This window comes from Ranitomeya imitator, chromosome 10 (assembly GCF_032444005.1).
Source record: "Ranitomeya imitator isolate aRanImi1 chromosome 10, aRanImi1.pri, whole genome shotgun sequence".
NCBI classification, from domain to species: Eukaryota; Metazoa; Chordata; class Amphibia; order Anura; family Dendrobatidae; genus Ranitomeya; species Ranitomeya imitator.
Genome location: NC_091291.1, coordinates 131,120,484 through 131,143,932, shown reverse-complemented (window position 1 = coordinate 131,143,932; position 23,449 = coordinate 131,120,484). Strand labels below are relative to the sequence as shown.

Here is a 23,449-nt window from a genome sequence, read left to right as displayed (position 1 = left end):
TACTGCAATGATAATCCGCAGTGTAAATTGATTTTAAATCGGCACTGCGGATCCATTTATGCTGTAGATTTTATTCTTTTTATTTTATGCAGGATACGGATGAGATTAGACAAGATCCCAGCCACAACGCCGTCTGACCCGTGTGGACGAGCCCTCACACAAACCCAAAGCGGTAGCCCAAGTGGCAAGCTGCAATCTAATTCTATCTAGAGAAACCCGGAGGAAGGAGTCGCCAGGCAACACTGTCTACGGTCCTCCAAAAAGCGGGGCCTGATGTCGGCTGCTTGTTTATTAGGCGCCATTCAACCGCCCTCCATCCTCCTCTGCTTTTCTTACATTCCCAGATACCAAACATTCATTAGTTGCCTCCCATGGGCCTTATATTCCAGCCTTCATTTAATTTCAGGAGAAGGCGCGCTCTGCATATCGGCAGCCGGGCCCCTGTAGATGATTCTTAATCACTGCACCCTAGGTGTATAATCGGCAGCCGGGCCCCTGTAGATGATTCTTAATCACTGCACCCTAGGTGCATATCGGCAGCCGGGCCCCTGTAGATGATTCTTAATCACTGCACCCTAGGTGTATATCGGCAGCCGGGCCCCTGTAGATGATTCTTAATCACTGCACCCTAGGTGTATAATCGGCAGCCGGGCCCCTGTAGATGATTCTTAATCACTGCACCCTAGGTGCATATCGGCAGCCGGGCCCCTGTAGATGATTCTTAATCACTGCACCCTAGGTGTATATCGGCAGCCGGGCCCCTGTAGATGATTCTTAATCACTGCACCCTAGGTGTATAATCGGCAGCCGGGCCCCTGTAGATGATTCTTAATCACTGCACCCTAGGTGTATAATCGGCAGCCGGGCCCCTGTAGATGATTCTTAATCACTGCACCCTAGGTGTATATCGGCAGCCGGGCCCCTGTAGATGATTCTTAATCACTGCACCCTAGGTGCATATCGGCAGCCGGGCCCCTGTAGATGATTCTTAATCACTGCACCCTAGGTGTATATCGGCAGCCGGGCCCCTGTAGATGATTCTTAATCACTGCACCCTAGGTGTATAATCGGCAGCCGGGCCCCTGTAGATGATTCTTAATCACTGCACCCTAGGTGTATAATCGGCAGCCGGGCCCCTGTAGATGATTCTTAATCACTGCACCCTAGGTGTATGATCGGCAGCCGGGCCCCTGTAGATGATTCTTAATCACTGCATCCTAGGTGTATGATCGGCAGCCGGGCCCCTGTAGATGATTCTTAATCACTGCACCCTAGGTGTATATCGGCAGCCGGGCCCCTGTAGATGATTCTTAATCACTGCACCCTAGGTGTATATTGGCAGCCGGGCCCCTGTAGATGATTCTTAATCACTGCATCCTAGGTGTATGATCGGCAGCCGGGCCCCTGTAGATGATTCTTAATCACTGCATCCTAGGTGTATATCGTCAGCCGGGCCCCCGTAGATGATTCTTAATCACTGCACCCTAGGTGCATATCGGCAGCCGGGCCCCTGTAGATGATTCTTAATCACTGCACCCTAGGTGTATATCAGCAGCCGGGCCCCTGTAGATGATTCTTAATCACTGCACCCTAGGTGTATATCGGCAGCCGGGCCCCTGTAGATGATTCTTAATCACTGCACCCTAGGTGCATATCAGCAGCCGGGCCCCTGTAGATGATTCTTAATCACTGCACCCTAGGTGCATATCGGCAGCCGGGCCCCTGTAGATGATTCTTAATCACTGCACCCTAGGTGTATATCGTCAGCCGGGCCCCCGTAGATGATTCTTAATCACTGCACCCTAGGTGCATATCGGCAGCCGGGCCCCTGTAAATGATTCTTAATCACTGCACCCTAGGTGTATATCGGCAGCCGGGCCCCTGTAGATGATTCTTAATCACTGCACCCTAGGTGCATATCGGCAGCCGGGCCCCTGTAGATGATTCTTAATCACTGCACCCTAGGTGTATATCGGCAGCCGGGCCCCTGTAGATGATTCTTAATCACTGCACCCTAGGTGCATATCGGCAGCCGGGCCCCTGTAGATGATTCTTAATCACTGCACCCTAGGTGTATATCGGCAGCCGGGCCCCTGTAAATGATTCTTAATCACTGCACCCTAGGTGTATATCGGCAGCCGGGCCCCTGTAAATGATTCTTAATCACTGCACCCTAGGTGCATATCGGCAGCCGGGCCCCCGTAGATGATTCTTAATCACTGCACCCTAGGTGTATATCGGCAGCCGGGCCCCTGTAGATGATTCTTAATCACTGCACCCTATGTGTATATCGGCAGCCGGGCCCCTGTGGATGATTCTTAATCACTGCACCCTAGGTGCATATCGGCAGCCGGGCCCCTGTGGATGATTCTTAATCACTGCACCCTAGGTGCATATCGGCAGCCGGGCCCCTGTAGATGATTCTTAATCACTGCACCCTAGGTGTATATCGTCAGCCGGGCCCCTGTAGGTGATTCTTAATCACTGCACCCTAGGTGTATATCGTCAGCCGGGCCCCCGTAGATGATTCTTAATCACTGCACCCTAGGTGTATATCGTCAGCCGGGCCCCCGTAGATGATTCTTAATCACTGCACCCTAGGTGTATATCGGCAGCCGGGCCCCTGTAGATGATTCTTAATCACTGCATCCTAGGTGTAAGGGATGGAGGGAACACAGCCAGGAGACATGGAGAATGCTGGCCGCCATGTTTATTAACGGGGGAACCAAAGGGACCTAGAGATGTCCTCTATCACGGTATTTGCCAACATGGTAATTGTTGGCTGCGCAAGAGACCTTTCCAAGGGTCGTCCGGTACTTTTACATTACCAGTCATCAGTACCAGATGGTTGGGGGTGCGATACCCGGCACCGGAGCAAAAGAGCACAGCTTCGTCAGCGGGGTCATGCAGATCCACCTTTAGGGGCAAATAAGCAGTACCCGGCCGCGGCCACTTTGCAGTTGATGGCGCTGTACAACTGATCATGTCCGGCTGCCACCATAACCGGCAGGAATAGTGGATCGGCAGAAGTACAGGGTGATCTGGTATTGATGACTTGTCCTAAGGATAAACCACCAAATATAATATTACTGGACAACCCTTAAATACTCTCTGGAGGTAAAAAATATGCAAATTACGTCGCCAAGAAAAGAAAACGGGCCAATTATTGGAGGCGATGATATCAGAAGTCAATGCCTGACCACTGGACTTTGCAAAAAGTCATCTGTGTCCAATAGGCTTCTTTCTTCCGTTTGGCTAATTTTCATATCTTTTTCCCAGGCCTAAACAGCTTAGGGGTCTCCACATTGAGGACCCTATATTCCTCAGAAAGTCTTCATTTTTACCAATAGTGACGGATATCCTGGCTTCCTTTTTTGGTGACCTGGATCATTTGGAGCACCGGCTACTTAGTGACTTGCTGCAGCCTCACTACTCTGGCATTGGTGGCGGTCTTAGTTATTGTTGCCCCCATGATAGTTTTGCGGCTCAACCATTTAAGCAGGGGGCACCCAGTGACGGGGTCATCGGTGGTGGCTGCGGGGGGCGCTGCTGTCCAATATGAAGGGAACAGCTGATGTAGATGGAAAATCTGCAGTGCAGCAGCACCACGGCAGAGCGAGCAAGACCGAAAGCCACGGCCTCAGCACTTGTCGGTAATCTGAATATTGCTTAATAACGGATTCTCGGCAGCGCTACAGTCCGACGGGACAGAAATAACAGAACTACAGATGCTCTAGATACAACAAATGGAGAATTATAGTAATCAGACAGAACCTTATAGGGAATTCCCGGGTTTCCAAAAATATCTGCTATGAAAATGAGCACATGGCCTCATACAGAGACCGAGTCTCTGATCGTAGGTCCGTGTAAATCTGCTGCAGATCGGCCAGAACGATTGTTCGTCGGCCGATCTAAATCCTTACGTGGGCCCTAAAGACAGCGCGGGTGTAAACGGGGGATATCCGGTATGGACTAAATGACAGTGCGGTTCTTCGTCGGCCGATCTGAACACTTGCGTGGGCCCTAAAGACAACGCGGGTGTAAACAGAGGATATCGGGTATTGACTAAATGACAGTGCGGTTCTTTGTCGGCCGATCTGAATGCTTACATCGGCCCTAAAGACAACGCGGGTGTAAACAGAGGATATCGGGTATTGACTAAATGACAGTGCGGTTCTTCGTCGGCCGATCTGAACACTTGCGTGGGCCCTAAAGACAACGCGGGTGTAAACAGAGGATATCGGGTATTGACTAAATGACAGTGCGGTTCTTCGTTGGCTGATCTGAACGCTTACGCGGGCCCTAAAGACAACGCGGGTGTAAACAGGCGATATATAGGGTATGGACTAAATGACAGTGCGGTTCTTCGTTGGCCGATCTAAATGCTTACGTGGGCCCGAAAGACAGCGCAGGTGTAGACGGAGGATATTGGGTATGGACTAAATGACAGTGCGGTTCTCCAGGGACAGGTCATCAATATCAATTTGACCTGACAACCCCTTTAATTGACCACATAGAGCCAGCAACAGCCCATGAATAAACAGCATTAGGCGATCACTGATCAACTTGCTACTGTACATCATTGGTCGGCTTAAATGTAAATCCACAAGACGGCTGATTCTGCTCATGTGTTCTCTAAGAGAAGGTCAGGAAGAACAATGCGATGGTCTGAAATCGGACATACCCAATCATCGCCCCCCGATCATCAGACAGTCAGCCGAGACTGTCCGCACACAGGCCTATAGGCTTGTTCACATTCTATATACTGAGAGCATCTCCCCTTAGAAGTATTGCTATCAATGCATGTGCCTATGACCGTCAGCCTTGCCACATGGCCGAATTATGGCTTTGATCAGATGCTGTAATGAATTAAGTCCATCTGGCCGACTAGTGACGACTCCTTTTACTACCAGATATGGCCAACTGGTTCCGTCATAGGGAACATTTGGGACCCTAGATCTCCAGTTGCTGGTGGTTTAGTGGTCCACAGACCTGGAGGAGATTAAAGCTCTTTTCTAAGTAATACCTATTTATACTGCGGCAGAAGGATAATTACTCCAGCTCCTGCACGACCAGAGTTCCTCCGTCATGCCCAATGTCATCTCCAGAGCCCACGATCCAGGAGATTCACCTTCCGTGTCAGAAACGGTCATTTATAACGAGACGACTATTTGTTAAGAAATTCACTGCTCTGAGCCACGATGAGTGGAAGGAAGATGGAGGAAAGTCTGGCTCCCTCCTGCCAGATCCAAGGCAGATTTCTGCTAATAACCAGCGCGGATCCACGATATAACACGGCGACCAGACTGCGACTAAATGCCCAACAAAAGGAGCCGATGCAAACTGTACAGGGACAAGCAGTCGTTCCTACGATGGATCCGTCCTCAGAAACTTTGCCTATTGCTTGCAGCTAGTGATGAGCGAACATGCTGGGATAAGGGGTTAGTTAGCACCCGAGCATGCCCCGGGCAGGGGAAGGAAACCAGCCTCCCCGACACCCCCGGGCAGGGGGAAGGGAACCGGCCTCCCCGACACCCCCGGGCAGGGGAAGGAAACCAGTCTCCCCGACACCCCCGGGCAGGGGAAGGAAACCAGCCTCCCCGACACCCCCGGGCAGGGGAAGGGAACCGGCCTCCCCGACACCCCCGGGCAGGGGAAGGGAACCGGCCTTTCCGACACCCCCGGGCAGGGGGAAGGGAACCGGCCTCCCCGACACCCCCGAGCAGGGGGAAGGGAACCGGTCTCCCCGACACCCCCCGGGCAAGGGAAGGGAACCGGCCTCCCCGACACCCCCGAGCAGGGGGAAGGGAACCGGTCTCCCCGACACCCCCGAGCAGGGGGAAGGGAACCGGTCTCCCCGACATCCCCCGGGCAAGGGAAGGGAACCGGCCTCCCCGACACCCCCGAGCAGGGGGAAGGGAACCGGTCTCCCCGACACCCCCCGGGCAGGGGGAAGGGAACCGGCCTCCCCGACACCCCCCGGGCAGGGGGAAGGGAACCGGCCTCCCCGACACCCCCCGGGCAGGGGGAAGGGAACCGGCCTCCCCGACACCCCCGGGCAGGGGAAGGAAACCAGCCTCCCCGACACCCCCGGGCAGGGGAAGGAAACCGGCCTCCCCGACACCCCCGGGCAGGGGAAGGGAACCGGCCTCCCCGACACCCCCGGGCAGGGGAAGGGAACCGGCCTTTCCGACACCCCCGGGCAGGGGGAAGGGAACCGGCCTCCCCGACACCCCCGAGCAGGGGGAAGGGAACCGGTCTCCCCGACACCCCCCGGGCAAGGGAAGGGAACCGGCCTCCCCGACACCCCCGAGCAGGGGGAAGGGAACCGGTCTCCCCGACACCCCCGAGCAGGGGGAAGGGAACCGGTCTCCCCGACATCCCCCGGGCAAGGGAAGGGAACCGGCCTCCCCGACACCCCCGAGCAGGGGGAAGGGAACCGGCCTCCCCGACACCCCCGAGCAGGGGGAAGGGAACCGGTCTCCCCGACACCCCCCGGGCAAGGGAAGGGAACCGGCCTCCCCGACACCCCCGAGCAGGGGGAAGGGAACCGGTCTCCCCGACACCCCCCGGGCAGGGGGAAGGGAACCGGCCTCCCCGACACCCCCCGGGCAGGGGGAAGGGAACCGGCCTCCCCGACACCCCCCGGGCAGGGGGAAGGGAACCGGTCTCCCCGACACCCCCCGGGCAGGGGGAAGGGAACCGGCCTCCCCGACACCCCCCGGGCAGGGGGGAAGGGAACCGGCTTCCCCGACACCCCCCGGGCAGGGGGAAGGGAAGCGGCCTCCCCGACACCCCCCGGGCAGGGGGAAGGGAAGCGGCCTCCCCGACACCCCCCGGGCAGGGGGAAGGGAAGCGGCCTCCCCGACACCCCCCGGGCAGGGGGAAGGGAAGCGGCCTCCCCGACACCCCCCGGGCAGGGGGAAGGGAAGCGGCCTCCCCGACACCCCCCGGGCAGGGGGAAGGGAACCGGTCTCCCCGACACCCCCCGGGCAAGGGAAGGGAACCGGCCTCCCCGACACCCCCGAGCAGGGGGAAGGGAACCGGTCTCCCCGACACCCCCCGGGCAGGGGGAAGGGAAGCGGCCTCCCCGACACCCCCCGGGCAGGGGGAAGGGAAGCGGCCTCCCCGACACCCCCCGGGCAGGGGGAAGGGAACCGGTCTCCCCGACACCCCCCGGGCAGGGGGAAGGGAACCGGCCTCCCCGACACCCCCCGGGCAGGGGGGAAGGGAACCGGCTTCCCCGACACCCCCCGGGCAGGGGGAAGGGAACCCGGCCTCCCCGACACCCCCCGGGCAGGGGGAAGGGAAGCGGCCTCCCCGACACCCCCCGGGCAGGGGGAAGGGAAGCGGCCTCCCCGAAACCCCCCGGGCAGGGGGAAGGGAAGCGGCCTCCCCGACACCCCCGGGCAGGGGGAAGGGAACCGGTCTCCCCGACACCCCCGGGCAGGGGGAAGGGAACCGGTCTCCCCGACACCCCCGGGCAGGGGGAAGGGAAGCGGCCTCCCCGACACCCCCCGGGCAGGGGGAAGGGAACCGGTCTCCCCGACACCCCCGGGCAGGGGAAGGGAACCGTCCCCCCCCGACACCCCCAGGTGGGAGAGGGGGTTAAGGAACCGGCCTCCCTGACATCCTCGGGCGGGAGGGAACCGGCCTCCCTGACATCCTCGGGCGGGAGGGAACCGGCCTCCCTGACATCCTCGGGCGGGAGGGAACCGGCATCTCTGACTTCCCCGGGCAGGGTGACATGGGCTCCGGTCATTTCGCTCTAGGTGTAGTCACACTAGGAAGGCTCTGTTGGAGGGGCCGGCACCGATCGCCTGTTTAAACACACTTATCAAGAAAAACAAGACAGCAGTCACTGCAAGAAACCCTGCTTTGTATTTAAGAGGAATGCAAGGTCTTACACCCATGAGATCATTGGTATGCCTCAGATTTCTCCCCATCAATGATATTCCAAGTTCACAGACAACCACAGAAGGCCGGCCACAAACGAGCCTATGTGAGGCCGTCAGCCGACAGTGTCTCATGGTTCCTACACAGCCGAAGGCAACGGCAACAGCTGCGGAGTCAGGCCCGCGCCGCCGTCCTCATTATGCTGGGTCAGATCTGTGGGACGCCTTCATCACATCCATACAGGTCTGACAAATGGATATTTTGGTTCACTCCAGCCGACATTTGACCTCAGTGGTGTTGACACATCAGCGCTGCAGTGATTGGCTGGATAGAGATCACATGACCGTATGGACACAGCATGGAATAGAGGGATCCGTGGCGGACCAGGGGAGTGGTCCAGGGGTAGTGAAGGCGGGAAAGGTGGGGAATTACTTCTTGCTATAATTTTAAAACAGGTTTTTAATAAAAAGGCAGGCGGCTAGACAACCCCTTTAAAATGGATTTTCTTGGCTTTTCAATCCAGGGCGTCTCCCTAGGATAGGCTGGCAATGTATAATCAGTGGTGGTTCCAGCGCTACATCACAGCCCCTTCATTCTGCGTGGCGGTGGGGATCCCAACCAGGCACATCCTATGAAGAGGCCAGCCATTAAAATGCCTGGAAAGCACATTTAAAGGGGTCTCCAGTTCCCAAATAAAATCTTATTCATTTTTTGATAAAAATTCTATTTAATATACACTGCTCAAAAAAAAAATAAAGGGAACACTTAAACAAAAGAATATAACGCCAAGTAAATCAAACTTCTGTGAAATCAAACTGTCCACTTAGGAAGCAACACTGATTGACAATCAATTTCACATGCTGTTGTGCAAAAGGAATAGACAACAGATGGAAATTATTGGCAATTATCAAGACACCCTCAATAAAGGAGCGGTTCTGCAGGTGGGGACCACAGACCACATCTCAGTACCAATGCTTTCTGGCAGATGTTTTGGTCACTTTTGAATGTTGGTTGTGCTTTCACACTCGTGGTAGCATGAGACGGACTCTACAATCCACACAAGTGGCTCAGGTAGTGCAGCTCATCCAGGATGGCACATCAATGTGAGCTGTGGCAGGAAGGTTTGCTGTGTCTGTCAGCATAGTGTCCAGAGGCTGGAGGTGCTACCAGGAGACACGCCAATACACCAGGAGACGTGGAGGGGGCCATAGGAGGACAACAACCCAGCAGCAGGACCGCTACCTCCGCCTTTGTGCAAGGAGGAACAGGAGGAGCACTGCTAGAGCCCTGCAAAATGACCTCCAGCAGGCCACAAATGTGCATCTGTCTGCACAAACTGTTAGAAACTGACTCCATGAGGATGGTCTGAACGCCAGACGTCCACAGATGGGGGTTGTGCTCACAGCCCAACACTGTGCCGGACGCTTGGCATTTGCCACAGAACACCAGGATTGGCAAATTCGCCACTGGCACCCTGTGCTCTTCACAGATGAAAGCAGGTTCACACTGAGCACATGTGACAGATGTGACAGAATCTGGAGACGCCGTGGAGAGTGATCTGCTGCCTGCAACATCCTTCAGCATGACCGGTTTGGCAGTGGGTCAGTATTGGTGTGGGGTGGCATTTCTTTGGAGGGCTGCACAGCCCTCCATGTGCTCGCCAGATGTAGCCTGACTGCCATTAGGTACTGAGATGAGATCCTCAGACGCCTTCTGAGACCATATGCTGGTGCAATTGGCCCTGGGTTCCTCCTAATGCAGGACAATGCCAGACCTCATGTGGCTGGAGTGTGTCAGCAGTTCCTGCAAGATGAAGGCATTAAAGCTATGGACTGGCCCGCCCGTTCCACAGACCTGAATCCGATTGAACACATCTGGGACATCATGTCTCGCTCCATCCACCGTCACGTTGCACCACAGACTGTCCAGGAGTTGGCGGATGCTTTACTCCAGGTCTGGGAGGAGATCCCTCAGGAGACCATCCGCCGCATCATCAGGAGCATGCCCAGGCATTGTAGGGAGATTATACAGGCACGTGGAGGCCACACACAATACTGAGCATCATTTCCTTGTCTTGAGGCATTTCCACTGAAGTTGGATCAGCCTGTAATTTGATTTTCCACATTGACTTTGAGCATCATTCCAAATCCAGACCTCCGTGGGATATTCATTTTGATTTACATTGTTAGTTATGTTTTATTGTTATGAACACATTCCACTATGCAATGAATAAAAATTTGCACTGGAATATTTCATTCAGAGATATCTAGGATGTGGTATTATAGTGTTCCCTTTATTTTTTTGAGCAGTGTATTTATTGTGGTTTTTACGTTTGCTGCCTCGGATAAAAGCAAAATAATTAATCATAGAAACTAACTATAGAGCGAGCGCCGATTACAAGAACGTAAAGGGAAAAATATAAAATAACATCAAGAACTTTAGTAAATTCCCAGTGGAACCCAGTCTGCAGCTTCCCGGATTCCCCGCAGGATAACGCGTCGGCACGGACACGTCGCAGAAGTGACCGCACTTTACCACTGTAGCAGAAAGAAAGGAGCCCTATGGGGGACCCGGGGAGTCATCACATGGGGTTCATAAGTTCTACTTCTTTCCCATAAGACTTTTTACAATTTAAATAGCTGGACAGCCCCTTTAAGCTCGTTGCACCACTGCCAAGTCTGAACACTCACAAACCAATGTAAAGGAAATCAGCAAATTGGGTCTCGTTGCAAAAGCTAGAGCTTTACGTCAGCGGTTCCTGGCGTTCATAACAACGTAGAGGTAAGCGGGGAGACTGACCAAGAGGACGGGCCGCAGACATGTAACCCAGATCTCCACCTAATATTCTCGTGCTGCAGGAAGCTGGCATAATGGCCGGCCTTGTGCATACTCTACGAGATGAATCCCAGTCAATGCCTCCCTTGTTTTCTTTCGTCTGGCATGGTCTGTGAAGACAAAGACTGGGAAGCTCTCATCCGAGCTCGCTGCACCGCCGCTGAAGTCGACCCCTGGCAAACAGGAAAACAAGCTTATAGCTTCAACCACCGCGTCCAGAGGCGGAAAACAGACACGTACCCGGGCACAGAGCGGGCACAGTGCTGCCACCTGATCCCAGAGGTCACAGCTCATTACACCAAGCTCTAACAAAAAGAGAGAAAATAAATAAATCCCCTCAGGCATGGCTAATGATGTGTATGGTAGCATGGCACCTCACCGCTGCCAACAGTCACAACACCTGTCTGTCACACCCGACAATTAGTGGCATAACGAGCAAAGAGGGAAAAGATAGAAACGTGCTGCAGCCATTCTTCAAAAAACATAACGGCGGTGTCCAGGGAATACAAAGTGGAAGCAAACAGTTACAATATTGTCCTTTCAGCCTCTTTAATTACCTGCAGATAGGTGGGGGTGCTGGTCTGAGACCCCCGACCCATAAGCTGACAAGATCGCCGAGAAGGGCTGCAGCTTTCTTTGCATCCGTCCTATCTGTTGGCAGCGTATCTCGCACGGCACGCACCAATTCAAGTCAATGGGAGCGAGCAAAACATCGGACGGCACTGGGATGTCACCAGGGTGCGGTCCGATATACACGGAGACAGGCGATGGAGAAGGAGACCTTAATCTGTCCTCCTCCTCCTCACCTGGGATCTTGCAGAGGATGGGATCACAGGAGCAGGACACTCGGTGCAGCACAGTTTGAGCCAAGTGTCTCATTCTGGGGTCCAATTTTTCCACATACGAAAGTCGGGGCAGAGTCGTTTTCTTTTTCAAAGAAGGAGGGGAAAAAAAAAAAAAGGTCCAAGCTTCTTTTTAATCAGTGTGGTCTGTGTCAGTTTTTACCATCAGAGTTTAGTCAAAGTTATCAGTTTCTCCATTTTTGAAAAAACAGTTGTTACGGGTTTTTTTGCACAAACTCAGACTTGCATTTTCGATTTGGAGCCAACACTCAGATCAAGTTCGGACAGGTCTTGGTAATATTGAGGGGTCCACCAAAAGAAAAAAAAAAAAAAGAATCATGGACAGGTGAACAGCCCTATTGACTTCCATAGATACCAGTGATAACCGTAAAAAAAACACGATAGCATTCGTATGAGAAAAAATGACAAGTGAATGAGCATTTCTAGGAAATTTTGTGAGCAATTGTTGGGGGATCTCAGGACCCGGACCCCCACTGATCTACACCCAATTAAAGTGGCTAAAAAGTGTATTAAAAAAGTTGGCAAACTATTTACTTAATGTAAAAGTCATCAGAGTGATTAAAACATGCTGCAACTTCTGTCCTCGACTCGTGCAAATCTCTGCAAATTCCCGCGAAGTAATGACTGTCTGCAGCAGTGACCCACCTCGGCCAGAGACTGGCTAAGGGGGCATTATCCACCATTTCTGGTGTGTTGATGACAGGACTAGGAAGCAAAGATTAGTGGGGACTGTAAGCAGTGGACAGGTCTGCTGTGGAATCGGGTGGGGGGGATAAAAAATTTTTTATTTTTTTTTAAAGCACTTTAAGCTAGATGTTCAGTTCCTTGGAACACCTCCTTTAAAGCGTTTGAAGTCCCAAAGAAGTTCTTCCCGTGATCTCCCCTTCTAGCTCCTTTATGACAAATTGTAGGGTTTCCTTTGCCGTCTCGGGAGCGGTGGAAAACACCTTTGAAGGGGTTGTGCAGCCTTAGGATACATAGGACTAGAGATCAGCACATTGATTCGCGGGACCCCGCTCCAGCATCCAGGTCGGTGGTGACGTCTGTGCATCACGTCGCACAGATAACTTTGCGCCAGCCCTGACAAATCAAGTACCAAGACGATGATGTCGAAAAGGAAAAAAAATTTGCGTGATCCCCATCTAGTCACTAGGTACCACTGACCTGGACCAGAGTCCTGCGAATCGATCAGCTTAGCTCTACTGATGAAATATCCTCAACTTATAGCGAGCGGAGGTGCAGTTTTCGCACTGCTCACATTCGACAGCTGAGTGGTGGGGATATCAGGTGTCGGACCCCACTGATCTGAAATTATTGACCTATCAAAAGGAAATGGCTGGCATGTCCAATTTTCACAGTGATGTTGGTAAAGAGTCGAGAGCCCGACATACACACTGGATGATCGACAGGTTTTACAGACTTAAAGGGTCAGGGTCCAGGCATCTAATATTGATAGCCTGTTAACAGCTGCATATTTTTTCTCATCGGAGATAATTGGTCTGGTCAGAAGGGAGGGTCAGGAGGGAGGGTCAGGAGGGAGGTCAGGAGGGAGGTCAGGAGGGAGGTCCGGAGGGAGGTCCGGAGGGAGGTCCGGAGGCTGGTCCGGAGGGAGGTCAGGAGGGCGGTCAGGAGGGAGGCCCGGAGGGAGGTCAGGAGGGAGGCCCGGAGGGAGGTCGGAGGTCCGGAGGGAGGTCAGGAGGCTGGTCCGGAGGGAGGTCAGGAGGGCGGTCAGGAGGGAGGTCAGGAGGGAGGTCAGGAGGGAGGTCAGGAGGGAGGTCAGGAGGGAGGTCCGGAGGGAGGTCAGGAGGGAGGTCAGGAGGGAGGCCCGGAGGGAGGTCCGGAGGGAGGTCAGGAGGCTGGTCCGGAGGGAGGTCAGGAGGGCGGTCAGGAGGGAGGTCAGGAGGGAGGTCAGGAGGGAGGTCAGGAGGGAGGTCAGGAGGGAGGTCAGGAGGGAGGTCAGGAGGGAGGTCAGGAGGGAGGTCCGGAGGGAGGTCCGGAGGGAGGTCCGGAGGGAGGTCCGGAGGGAGGTCCGGAGGCTGGTCCGGAGGGAGGTCAGGAGGGCGGTCAGGAGGGAGGCCCGGAGGGAGGTCAGGAGGGAGGTCAGGAGGGAGGTCAGGAGGCTGGTCCGGAGGGAGGTCAGGAGGGCGGTCAGGAGGGAGGTCAGGAGGGAGGTCAGGTCCGATGTTTCTCATGTACTCATTGACTACCATGGTTGAGTGCGATCCAAATATTGGACAAAAAATTAAGGCTACGTTCAGATTTGCGTTGTGCGCCGCTGCGTCGGCGACGCAACGCACAACGCAAATAAAAACGCACCAAAACGCACGCAAAAACGCTGCGTTTTGCGACGCATGCGTCCTTTTTTGCCGAAATTTGGACGCAAGAAAAATGCAACTTGTTGCATTTTCCGCGCCCGACGCTTGCGGCAAAAAAAACGCATGCGTCGCACAACGCAGCAAAACGCATGTCCATGCGCCCCCCATGTTAAATATAGGGGCGCATGACGCATGCGTTGCCGCAGCGTTTCCCGACGCAGCGTCGGGAAACGCTAATGTGAACGTTGCATAAGAAAGCTGTGATTTTTTCATTCGACAGACACAGTCCGAGGAAAAGAAAAATAAATCGGACTTGTGCACAGCCCCATAGAATAACATTTGTGTGAGTGCACACCGAAGTTGTCGGATCTCACTCGGACTGATAATAAGGTGAAGTCCTTAGAATCGGTCATCAATATCAGATTGGTGGACCCCTGACACCCCACCAATCAGCTATAGCAGACATGTGTAGCGGCCGCTGGCGAGAACCGCACATCAGCTCCCATTCAAGACAATAGCACCCCCACTGATCTGATGACCTTCTCAAAAGGATTGCCGTGCAATATTAGATGCACGGATAACCCCTCTAACAAGTGTTGGGGTCTCTAGATTCAATAGTTGCACATTTGATACCGTTGTGGTTACACTGTGCAGTAAAACAATGCAGTACGTGACATTGTACGCCAAATGGATGCCCCGAGTTAACAAGTATCTGAAGCATCCGTGCAACCTGTCTAAAATTCTAACTAGTTCACATCGACTAAAGTGAAATAAAATTAAAGCCCGATTTCCGCACATAACATCTAAACCAGGGCGGCTTTTGCTTCTTCAAAATGCTCGCTGAGTGACACTTCCTCTTAGGAATAGACTGTTTTCCATTTAGTTCCCAAAAATTCCGCTCGCAAAGGATTAATTGTTCTCCGGAAAATAAGTGGGGAATATATGAAGAAGAAAAAAGGCCGTAAAAAAACAAATGTCATTGTTTGTCATCCATTTTCATTGCTATACTGTAACTTTACTTAAATCCCTCCTGTAAGACCAGGGCATTGGAAACCTGAGGACATAATGCAAGAACGTTAACCACAAGTCCAGCTCCAAGCCAAAAAAGCTATTCAAGCTGAGAAGAAAGACTCTACATGGCACCTCATCAGCGCCGCCGAGCGCTAGAAGCTCCAGGACAGAACACTGCTGGAGGTACGGTGTTTACTACTTGTAAATATTTAGGAAGGAATCAGATGACAAATATACAGGTCAGGATCCCATCCTGCAACCTGATCATGGAGCTACTGGATCTATGTCTCCAGCTGCCTAAAAAGCAGAAGATCTGAACGTTATCCTAGAAACCAGGCAGGACAGAAGGAACGGACAGAACAGGTGGTAGGAAAAGCTCCTGGTCTCAGTGGTGAAAACACAGGCAGAAAATAAAAAGGTTTTCCTGGGATCAAACTTAATGGTTGTGTCCATGCGAATCTAATAGGGGAGGGGGGTAGATAAAAAGTACCAAAGGCAAAAAAAAAAATTTGTATCTGCAACACGTTCATTCTTGCAGCTTTTTTTTTTATATCTGCAGCACGTCAATTCGTGCACTGTTTCTGCAGCGTTTTCTATATCTACAGCACGTCAATTCCTGCACTGTTTCTGCAGCGTTTTCTATATCTACAGCACGTCAATTCCTGCACTGTTTCTGCAGAGTTTTTTATATCTACAGCACGTCAATTCCTGCACTGTTTCTGCAGCGTTTTCTATATCTACAGCACGTCAATTCCTGCACTGTTTCTGCAGAGTATTTTATATCTACAGCACGTCAATTCCTGCACTGTTTCTGCGTTTTTTTTATATCTACAGCACGTCAATTCCTGCACTGTTTCTGCAGCGTTTTTTTTAATATCTACAGCATGTTAATTCCTGCACTGTTTCTGCGTTTTTTATATCTACAGCACGTCAATTCCTGCACTCTTTCTGCAGCGTTTTTTTTAATATCTACAGCATGTCAATTCCTGCACTGTTTCTGCGTTTTTTTTATATCTACAGCACGTCAATTCCTGCACTCTTTCTGCAGCATTTTTTTAGATCTACAGCACGTCAATTCCTGCACTCTTTCTGCAGCATTTTTTTATATCTACAGCACGTCAATTCCTGCACTGTTTCTGCAGCGTTTTTTATATCTACAGCACGTCAGTTCCTGCACTGTTTCTGCAGCGTTTTTTATATCTACAGCACGTCAGTTCCTGCACTGTTTCTGCAGCGTTTTTTATATCTACAGCACGTCAATTCCTGCAGCGTTTTTTATATCTACAGCACGTCAATTCCTGCACTGTTTCTGCAGAGTATTTTATATCTACAGCATGTCAATTCCCGCACTTTTTCTGCAGCGTTTTTTTAATATCTGCAGCACGTCGATTCCTGCACTATTTCTGCAGCTATTTTTCTGCAGCACGTCAATTCTTGTAGGTTTTTTTTTTTTAATATCCGCAGTACATCAATGTTTTTCATATCAGCAGCACGTCAATTCTTGCAGTGTTAGGCTACGTTCACATTAGCGTTTTGCGGTGCTGCGTCGGGCGCAGCTGCGGCGACGCATGCGTCATGCACCCCTATATTTAACATGGGGGGCGCATAAACATGCGTTGTGCTGCGTTTTGCGACGCATGCATTTTTTTTGCCGCAAGCATGGGGCGCAGAAAACGCAGCAAGTTGCATTTTTTTTGCGTCCAAATTTCGGCAAAAAAGGACGCATGCGTCGCAAAATGCAGCGTTTTAGCGTGCGTTTTTATTTGCGTTATGCGTTGCCGACGCAGCGGCGCACAACGCAAATGTGAACGTAGCCTTACTGCGTTGTTGATTTTTATATCTGCAGTGTGTCAATGCTTGCAGCGTTTCTGCATTTTTTCTCAACCATAGAATGCAACGAGGAATGGAAAAAACAATGCAAAAACAAGCCAACAGCATTTTTCATAGCATTTTAACTTTTTACAAGTGCTTTTTCTTATGAATACAACTTTACTAAAAATGTACTGGAAACAAAGCACAAATGTAATCTGCACCTAAATAATCCTGCAAAAAGAGAAAGGCATAAAAAGCAGCAAAATGAAGAGAAAATGCTAAAATATGGGAAGGTGCTTTCCCTGACAGAGTGGAGCTTTTGACCACAGAGGAAAAACGCTGCATGTGAACATATACTGAACGGTGCAGTCTTTTTATGGCAGATTGTTTTGCAGTAAATGCTCGGTGCTTGCGGCACATTTTCAGCCTTTGTTTTATGCGACGTTCAGCTGTGATAATCTGCCAACTGAATATCATCAGAGCTGCATTTTTCACATGTAACTCATTGAAGAAAAATCTGTCTGCAGGCTTTACTATGGAATCTGAGAGCAGCATGATGTAGGAGCAGAGACCCTAATTCCAGGAAAAGCGTAAATTGCTGTCATTGTCACACAATCCTCATTTTCTCTGCCGGGGATCTGGCAGAGCTCAAAATGCTGAGCCCTGTATAACCCCGCCCACACTACTCATTGGCAGTTTTCTGTGTACGCTGTGCATAGACAGAAAGCTGCCAATCAGTGGTGAGGACTTTGTTGGACCAGGAGGCACCAGACACCTAGTCCTATAGTGATAATCTGCTGATAAAAAAAACTGATTGTATGGAAACAGCAAAACACAGCATAGTAAGGCACACATTGCTGTAATCAGGCCCTCGGCCCATACATCATGCTGCTCTCGGATTACATAGTGAAAACCTACTGACAGATTCCCTTTAAGATTTCTAAAAGCGGTTGTGCCTCCGGTGGAATCATCAAAAATACGCCGTTTGTAAACGCATCACAGAACTGTGCGACGCATGCAGGGAAATGTAGTTTTGGCATTACGCTGACACTACTGACAAGCGCCGCCATTCGTAGCGATGGAAGGAAAATGAACATTGGACCAGGGATGTGGATATGACCCGTGACAAGCGCCGACTGATGATAAAGATAGTTGATCATCTTGTTTCCTTCCTGACCAAAAAAAAAGGATCGCACTCTGACCAATGTTATTCAATGAGGCAATGCAGATGAGCGATTTTTTTTTTTTTCACGGACCGAATGCGAGCGGAAAAAAAAAATTGGCGCCTGCACTAGTTTCTTTCAAGTCTATGGGTGCGGGAAAGAAAAAAATGTTGCAGCACAGTCATATATACCTGTGTTAGCGGATGCCAGGAAGCAAAAGAGACAATTGATGCTTCCTAAAAAAAAAGTTGCATACAGGACAAAACTAAACATTACTGCCATGTTCCAGTAAAAGAAAAAGGACGTCCATACGGCAGAACCTTGGTGCAAAACATATTTCCCATTTTTCGTTTTTGTTTGAGCCTTTATTTTTTTTTATACTTAAAGGTAAATTCATCACAGTCTCCTACGGTCGTGGCCACGGTACTGGCTAGCCGCTAGTGACAGATGCCCGGAGGAGGAAGCGCTGAGTCCAGCAGGGAATTGGTAAGGCGACTTATCTTACAGAATGCCGGTTGTATGTTAAAAAGCATGTCTAGCGATGGACAGAGTCCACCAAAAAGATGTGCAGGGACCGTGGTCCGGAGTCCATGTTGGCAGACGGACCAAGGAAGTGTGATTATCCTCGGTTGGCACCCCGGGTCAATCTTCAAATTACTACGTCCCATCACGTGGCATGAAGTCTAGGCATCACAAGAAGCATTCGAGTGCCGACCAAGGACGTTTGCATGCTCCTGGTCCAGCTATTAGAGTACCAACATGGACACAGGACTCGGCAAGCTGCAAACCATTTTGCTTAAAAACCCTCCTGGATGCTAGAGTCTTCTGAGCGAGGAGCCCAGGGATCCCTCATTAGGCAACACTGACGCTACCAGCGATTATCGGGTCCTATATCTGGAACAGATGAGACATGATGCAGAATTGGGCATTTACATGTGAAAAGAGAGAGGAACAATTGCACACACTTGAGGAACGAAGCAGCAATAAATTAATGAGAACGGCTCCTCCAAATAGAAACTCTCTAATCTCATCCATTCGTAACTGGAGAACCTCACAAAAAAGTCACCAAAATGCTCCACAAAGGGCCCAAATTCATCCCATGTTGTACTGGATCCGTAACGCTTGGGGAGTTGGAATATCAGAAAGCCTACAATACACCAGAACACGCGATGCCCAAAGGGAATAGTATCTGCGGTAAACGGCACCGGCATAAAGATCTGTACAGCCATAGAGCAGCGTCTCACCAGACATGTGAGGCATCACTGCCAACATATGCCAAGTGTGCCCTCCTCTCCAAGACAGAAGAGCAAGGATCTCAGAATCCAGAGTATCGTCAACTCTCACTTATCAGCGGTGCCCAGACTACTGGCGCCTCCTCCTGAGCAGCGGGGTCACCCTTATCAAGAACATGGTGTCCGACCACTCCTGTAAAGAAGGGGATGATCACAGATAAAACCCAGCGAAAAAGTATGACACGGGGGACGGGCCGCGCGCGATCCGACACGGGGGACGGGCCGCGCGCGATCCGACACGGGGGACGGGCCGCGCGCGATCCGACACGGGGGACGGGCCGCGCGCGATCCGACACGGGGGACGGGCCGCGCGCGATCCGACACGGGGGACGGGCCGCGCGCGATCCGACACGGGGGACGGGCCGCGCGCGATCCGACACGGGGGACGGGCCGCGCGCGATCCGACACGGGGGACGGGCCGCGCGCGATCCGACACGGGGGACGGGCCGCGCGCGATCCGACACGGGGGACGGGCCGCGCGCGATCCGACACGGGGGACGGGCCGCGCGCGATCCGACACGGGGGACGGGCCGCGCGCGATCCGACACGGGGGACGGGCCGCGCGCGATCCGACACGGGGGACGGGCCGCGCGCGATCCGACACGGGGGACGGGCCGCGCGCGATCCGACACGGGGGACGGGCCGCGCGCGATCCGACACGGGGGACGGGCCGCGCGCGATCCGACACGGGGGACGGGCCGCGCGCGATCCGACACGGGGGACGGGCCGCGCGCGATCCGACACGGGGGACGGGCCGCGCGCGATCCGACACGGGGGACGGGCCGCGCGCGATCCGACACGGGGGACGGGCCGCGCGCGATCCGACACGGGGGACGGGCCGCGCGCGATCCGACACGGGGGACGGGCCGCGCGCGATCCGACACGGGGGACGGGCCGCGCGCGATCCGACACGGGGGACGGGCCGCGCGCGATCCGACACGGGGGACGGGCCGCGCGCGATCCGACACGGGGGACGGGCCGCGCGCGATCCGACACGGGGGACGGGCCGCGCGCGATCCGACACGGGGGACGGGCCGCGCGCGATCCGACACGGGGGACGGGCCGCGCGCGATCCGACACGGGGGACGGGCCGCGCGCGATCCGACACGGGGGACGGGCCGCGCGCGATCCGACACGGGGGACGGGCCGCGCGCGATCCGACACGGGGGACGGGCCGCGCGCGATCCGACACGGGGGACGGGCCGCGCGCGATCCGACACGGGGGACGGGTCGCGCGCGATCCGACACGGGGGACGGGCCGCGCGCGATCCGACACGGGGGACGGGCCGCGCGCGATCCGACACGGGGGACGGGCCGCGCGCGATCCGACACGGGGGACGGGCCGCGCGCGATCCGACACGGGGGACGGGCCGCGCGCGATCCGACACGGGGGATGGGCCGCACGCGATCCGACAGAGCATCAGCCCTATTGTCAGACCATCGGGCCAATCATTGCAGCTCATATGAGAGCTAAGGCTAGGTTCACATTGCGTTAGTGCAGTCCGTTTAGCGCATACGCTAACGGACTGCGTTAACGCAATGTCTAAAAAGGGATCGCATTTAGCGATCGCGCTAGTGCAGAAGCCCGATCTGCGCTAGCGAGAACGGACCCAAAAACGCTGCAAGCAGCGTTCGAGGGCCGTCAGAAAAAAACGGAACATCGCTAACGCATGCGTTAGGGATGCGTTACATAGCGTTAGTTGCGCTATGTAACGGATTCCGTCAGCGGACACCCACTAACGCAAAGTGAACCTAGCCTAAGGGTCACAAGGCAGAAGATGTGGGGCCCCAGGTGGGGCGATGACATGGATAACACAAGGCCAGCATGCAGGTGACAACGTAGATGAGGTGGCACCACCAGGCGGTGATAACAGGCGAACTGTCAGGACTCCTCACATAACTTTGCTCATGGGGGGCTCCTCGCGGGCTGGGGCTCGGGGGGGCTCCTCGCGGGCTGGGGCTCGGGGGGGGGGCTCCTTGCGGGCTGGGGCTCGGGGGGGGGGCTCCTCGCGGGCTGGGGCTCGGGGGGGGGGGCTCCTCGCGGGCTGGGGCTCGGGGGGGGGGCTCCTCGCGGGCTGGGGCTCGGGGGGGCTCCTCGCGGGCTGGGGGGCTCCTCGCGGTCCGGGGCTCGGGGGGGCTCCTCGCGGGCGGGGGCTCCTCGCGGGCCGGGGCTCGGGGGCTCCTCGCGGGCCGGGGGCTCCTCGCGGGCTCGGGGGCTCCTCGCGGGCCGGGGGCTCCTCGCGGGCCGGGGGCTCCTCGCGGGCCGGGGGCTCCTCGCGGGCCGGGGGCTCCTCGCGGGCCGGGGGCTCCTCGCGGGCCGGGGCTCGGGGGCTCCTCGCGGGCTGGGGCTCGGGGGCTCCTCGCGGGCTGGAGTTCGGGGGGGGGGCTCCTCGCGGGCTGGGGCTCGGGGGGGCTCCTCGCGGGCTGGGGTTCGGGGGGCTCCTCGCGGGCCGGGGTTCGGGGGGCTCCTCGCGGGCCGGGGCTCGGGGGGGCTCCTCGCGGGCTGGGGTTCGGGGGGCTCCTCGCGGGCTGGGGTTCGGGGGGCTCCTCGCGGGCCGGGGCTCGGGGGCTCCTCGCGGGCCGGGGCTCGGGGGGCTCCTCGCGGGCCGGGGCTCGGGGGGCTCCTCGCGGGCCGGGGCTCGGGGGGCTCCTCGCGGGCTGGGGCTCGGGGGGCTCCTCGCGGGCTGGGGCTCGGGGGCTCCTCGCGGGCTGGGGCTCGGGGGCTCCTCGCGGGCTGGAGTTCGGGGGGGGCTCCTCGCGGGCTGGGGCTCGGGGGGGCTCCTCGCGGGCTGGGGTTCGGGGGGCTCCTCGCGGGCTGGGGTTCGGGGGGCTCCTCGCGGGCCGGGGTTCGGGGGGCTCCTCGCGGGCTGGGGCTCGGGGGGCTCCTCGCGGGCTGGGGCTCGGGGGGGCTCCTCGCGGGCTGGGGTTCGGGGGGCTCCTCGCGGGCTGGGGCTCGGGGGGCTCCTCGCGGGCTGGGGCTCGGGGGGCTCCTCGCGGGCTGGGGCTCGGGGGCTCCTCGCGGGCTGGAGTTCGGGGGGGGGCTCCTCGCGGGCTGGGGCTCGGGGGGGCTCCTCGCGGGCCGGGGTTCGGGGGGCTCCTCGCGGGCTGGGGCTCGGGGGGGCTCCTCGCGGGCTGGGGCTCGGGGGGGCTCCTCGCGGGCTGGGGCTCGGGGGGGCTCCTCGCGGGCCGGGGTTCGGGGGGCTCCTCGCGGGCTGGGGTTCGGGGGGCTCCTCGCGGGCTGGGGTTCGGGGGGCTCCTCGCGGGCCGGGGTTCGGGGGGCTCCTCGCGGGCTGGGGCTCGGGGGGCTCCTCGCGGGCTGGGGCTCGGGGGGGCTCCTCGCGGGCTGGGGTTCGGGGGGCTCCTCGCGGGCTGGGGCTCGGGGGGCTCCTCGCGGGCTGGGGCTCGGGGGCTCCTCGCGGGCTGGGTCTCCTCACAGGTTGTCATCTTTCCTCAGGACCCCCGACTCCCGATAAATCGGCCTATGGCGGCGCCCTCTCCCGCCCCCGGCTGCAGGCTTCTCCCCGCGGCCCCGGTCCTCCCCGTGCACTTCTCGGCGGCTTCTCCCCGGCTCCGCTCCCTCCCGGTTACCTTTGCCCGTGTGACGATGTGCGTGGCCAGCTTCACCACCGCGAAGTTGCCCTTGCCGATCGTCCTGTCTATCTCGTAGTATCCAATCCTCGCCGGGGCTGAGCGGTGCGGCGGGAGCTGGGTCCCGGTCGCCCCGGGCACTGTAGCCGCCATCTTGTGCGAGCGAGTCCCGGTCTGACCGGCGGACACCGCGGCCTGACGTCACGGGGCGGGGCTTGTTGACGATAGCGCTGAGCGGGGAGGGAGCTGCCGACGAGCGTAGAGAGGGGCGGGGCCCGGATGGGCGGAGCCAGAGCCGTGTGGGCGCGCGGCCAGTCAGTCACCTCACTCACTCAGTGCTGCTGAGGAGAGCACCGGGGGCGGGAGTGTCACTATCTAGTGAATGTAAAAGTCTGCGCACCCCTGGTAAACACCAGGTTATTGTCGTGTATATAAATCCTTTTCCACCGTCACTGTCCCCCAGCAGCTGCTCAAATCCACTGAGAAGCCAGCTGACATAATTTTGAGGGGAAAATAACAGTAAACAACACTCCAGCACGTGTGCCGAAAGCATGGTGTGAACATGATGTGGACTCATGAGACCAAGGGGGAACTTTTTGGTCATACTTCCACAAGCCATAAAGCCAACACTGCACATCATGAAAAGAGCACCATCCCCACAGTGAGGCATAGTG

The 23,449-nt window shown here is 55.6% G+C and overlaps 1 protein-coding gene across 1 annotated transcript in view; it reads right to left on the bottom strand.

The window, feature by feature from the left end:
- Positions 1-22,974, bottom strand: part of SIK3 (SIK family kinase 3) — a 96,158-nt gene extending 73,184 nt beyond the window's left edge. Inside the window, exon 1 of the mRNA XM_069741454.1 lies at positions 22,776-22,974. Coding sequence (XP_069597555.1) covers positions 22,776-22,928 — 153 coding nt within the window. The 5' untranslated portion in view covers positions 22,929-22,974. The remainder of the gene's footprint in view (positions 1-22,775) is intronic.
- Between the last annotated feature and the right edge of the window lie 475 nt (positions 22,975-23,449).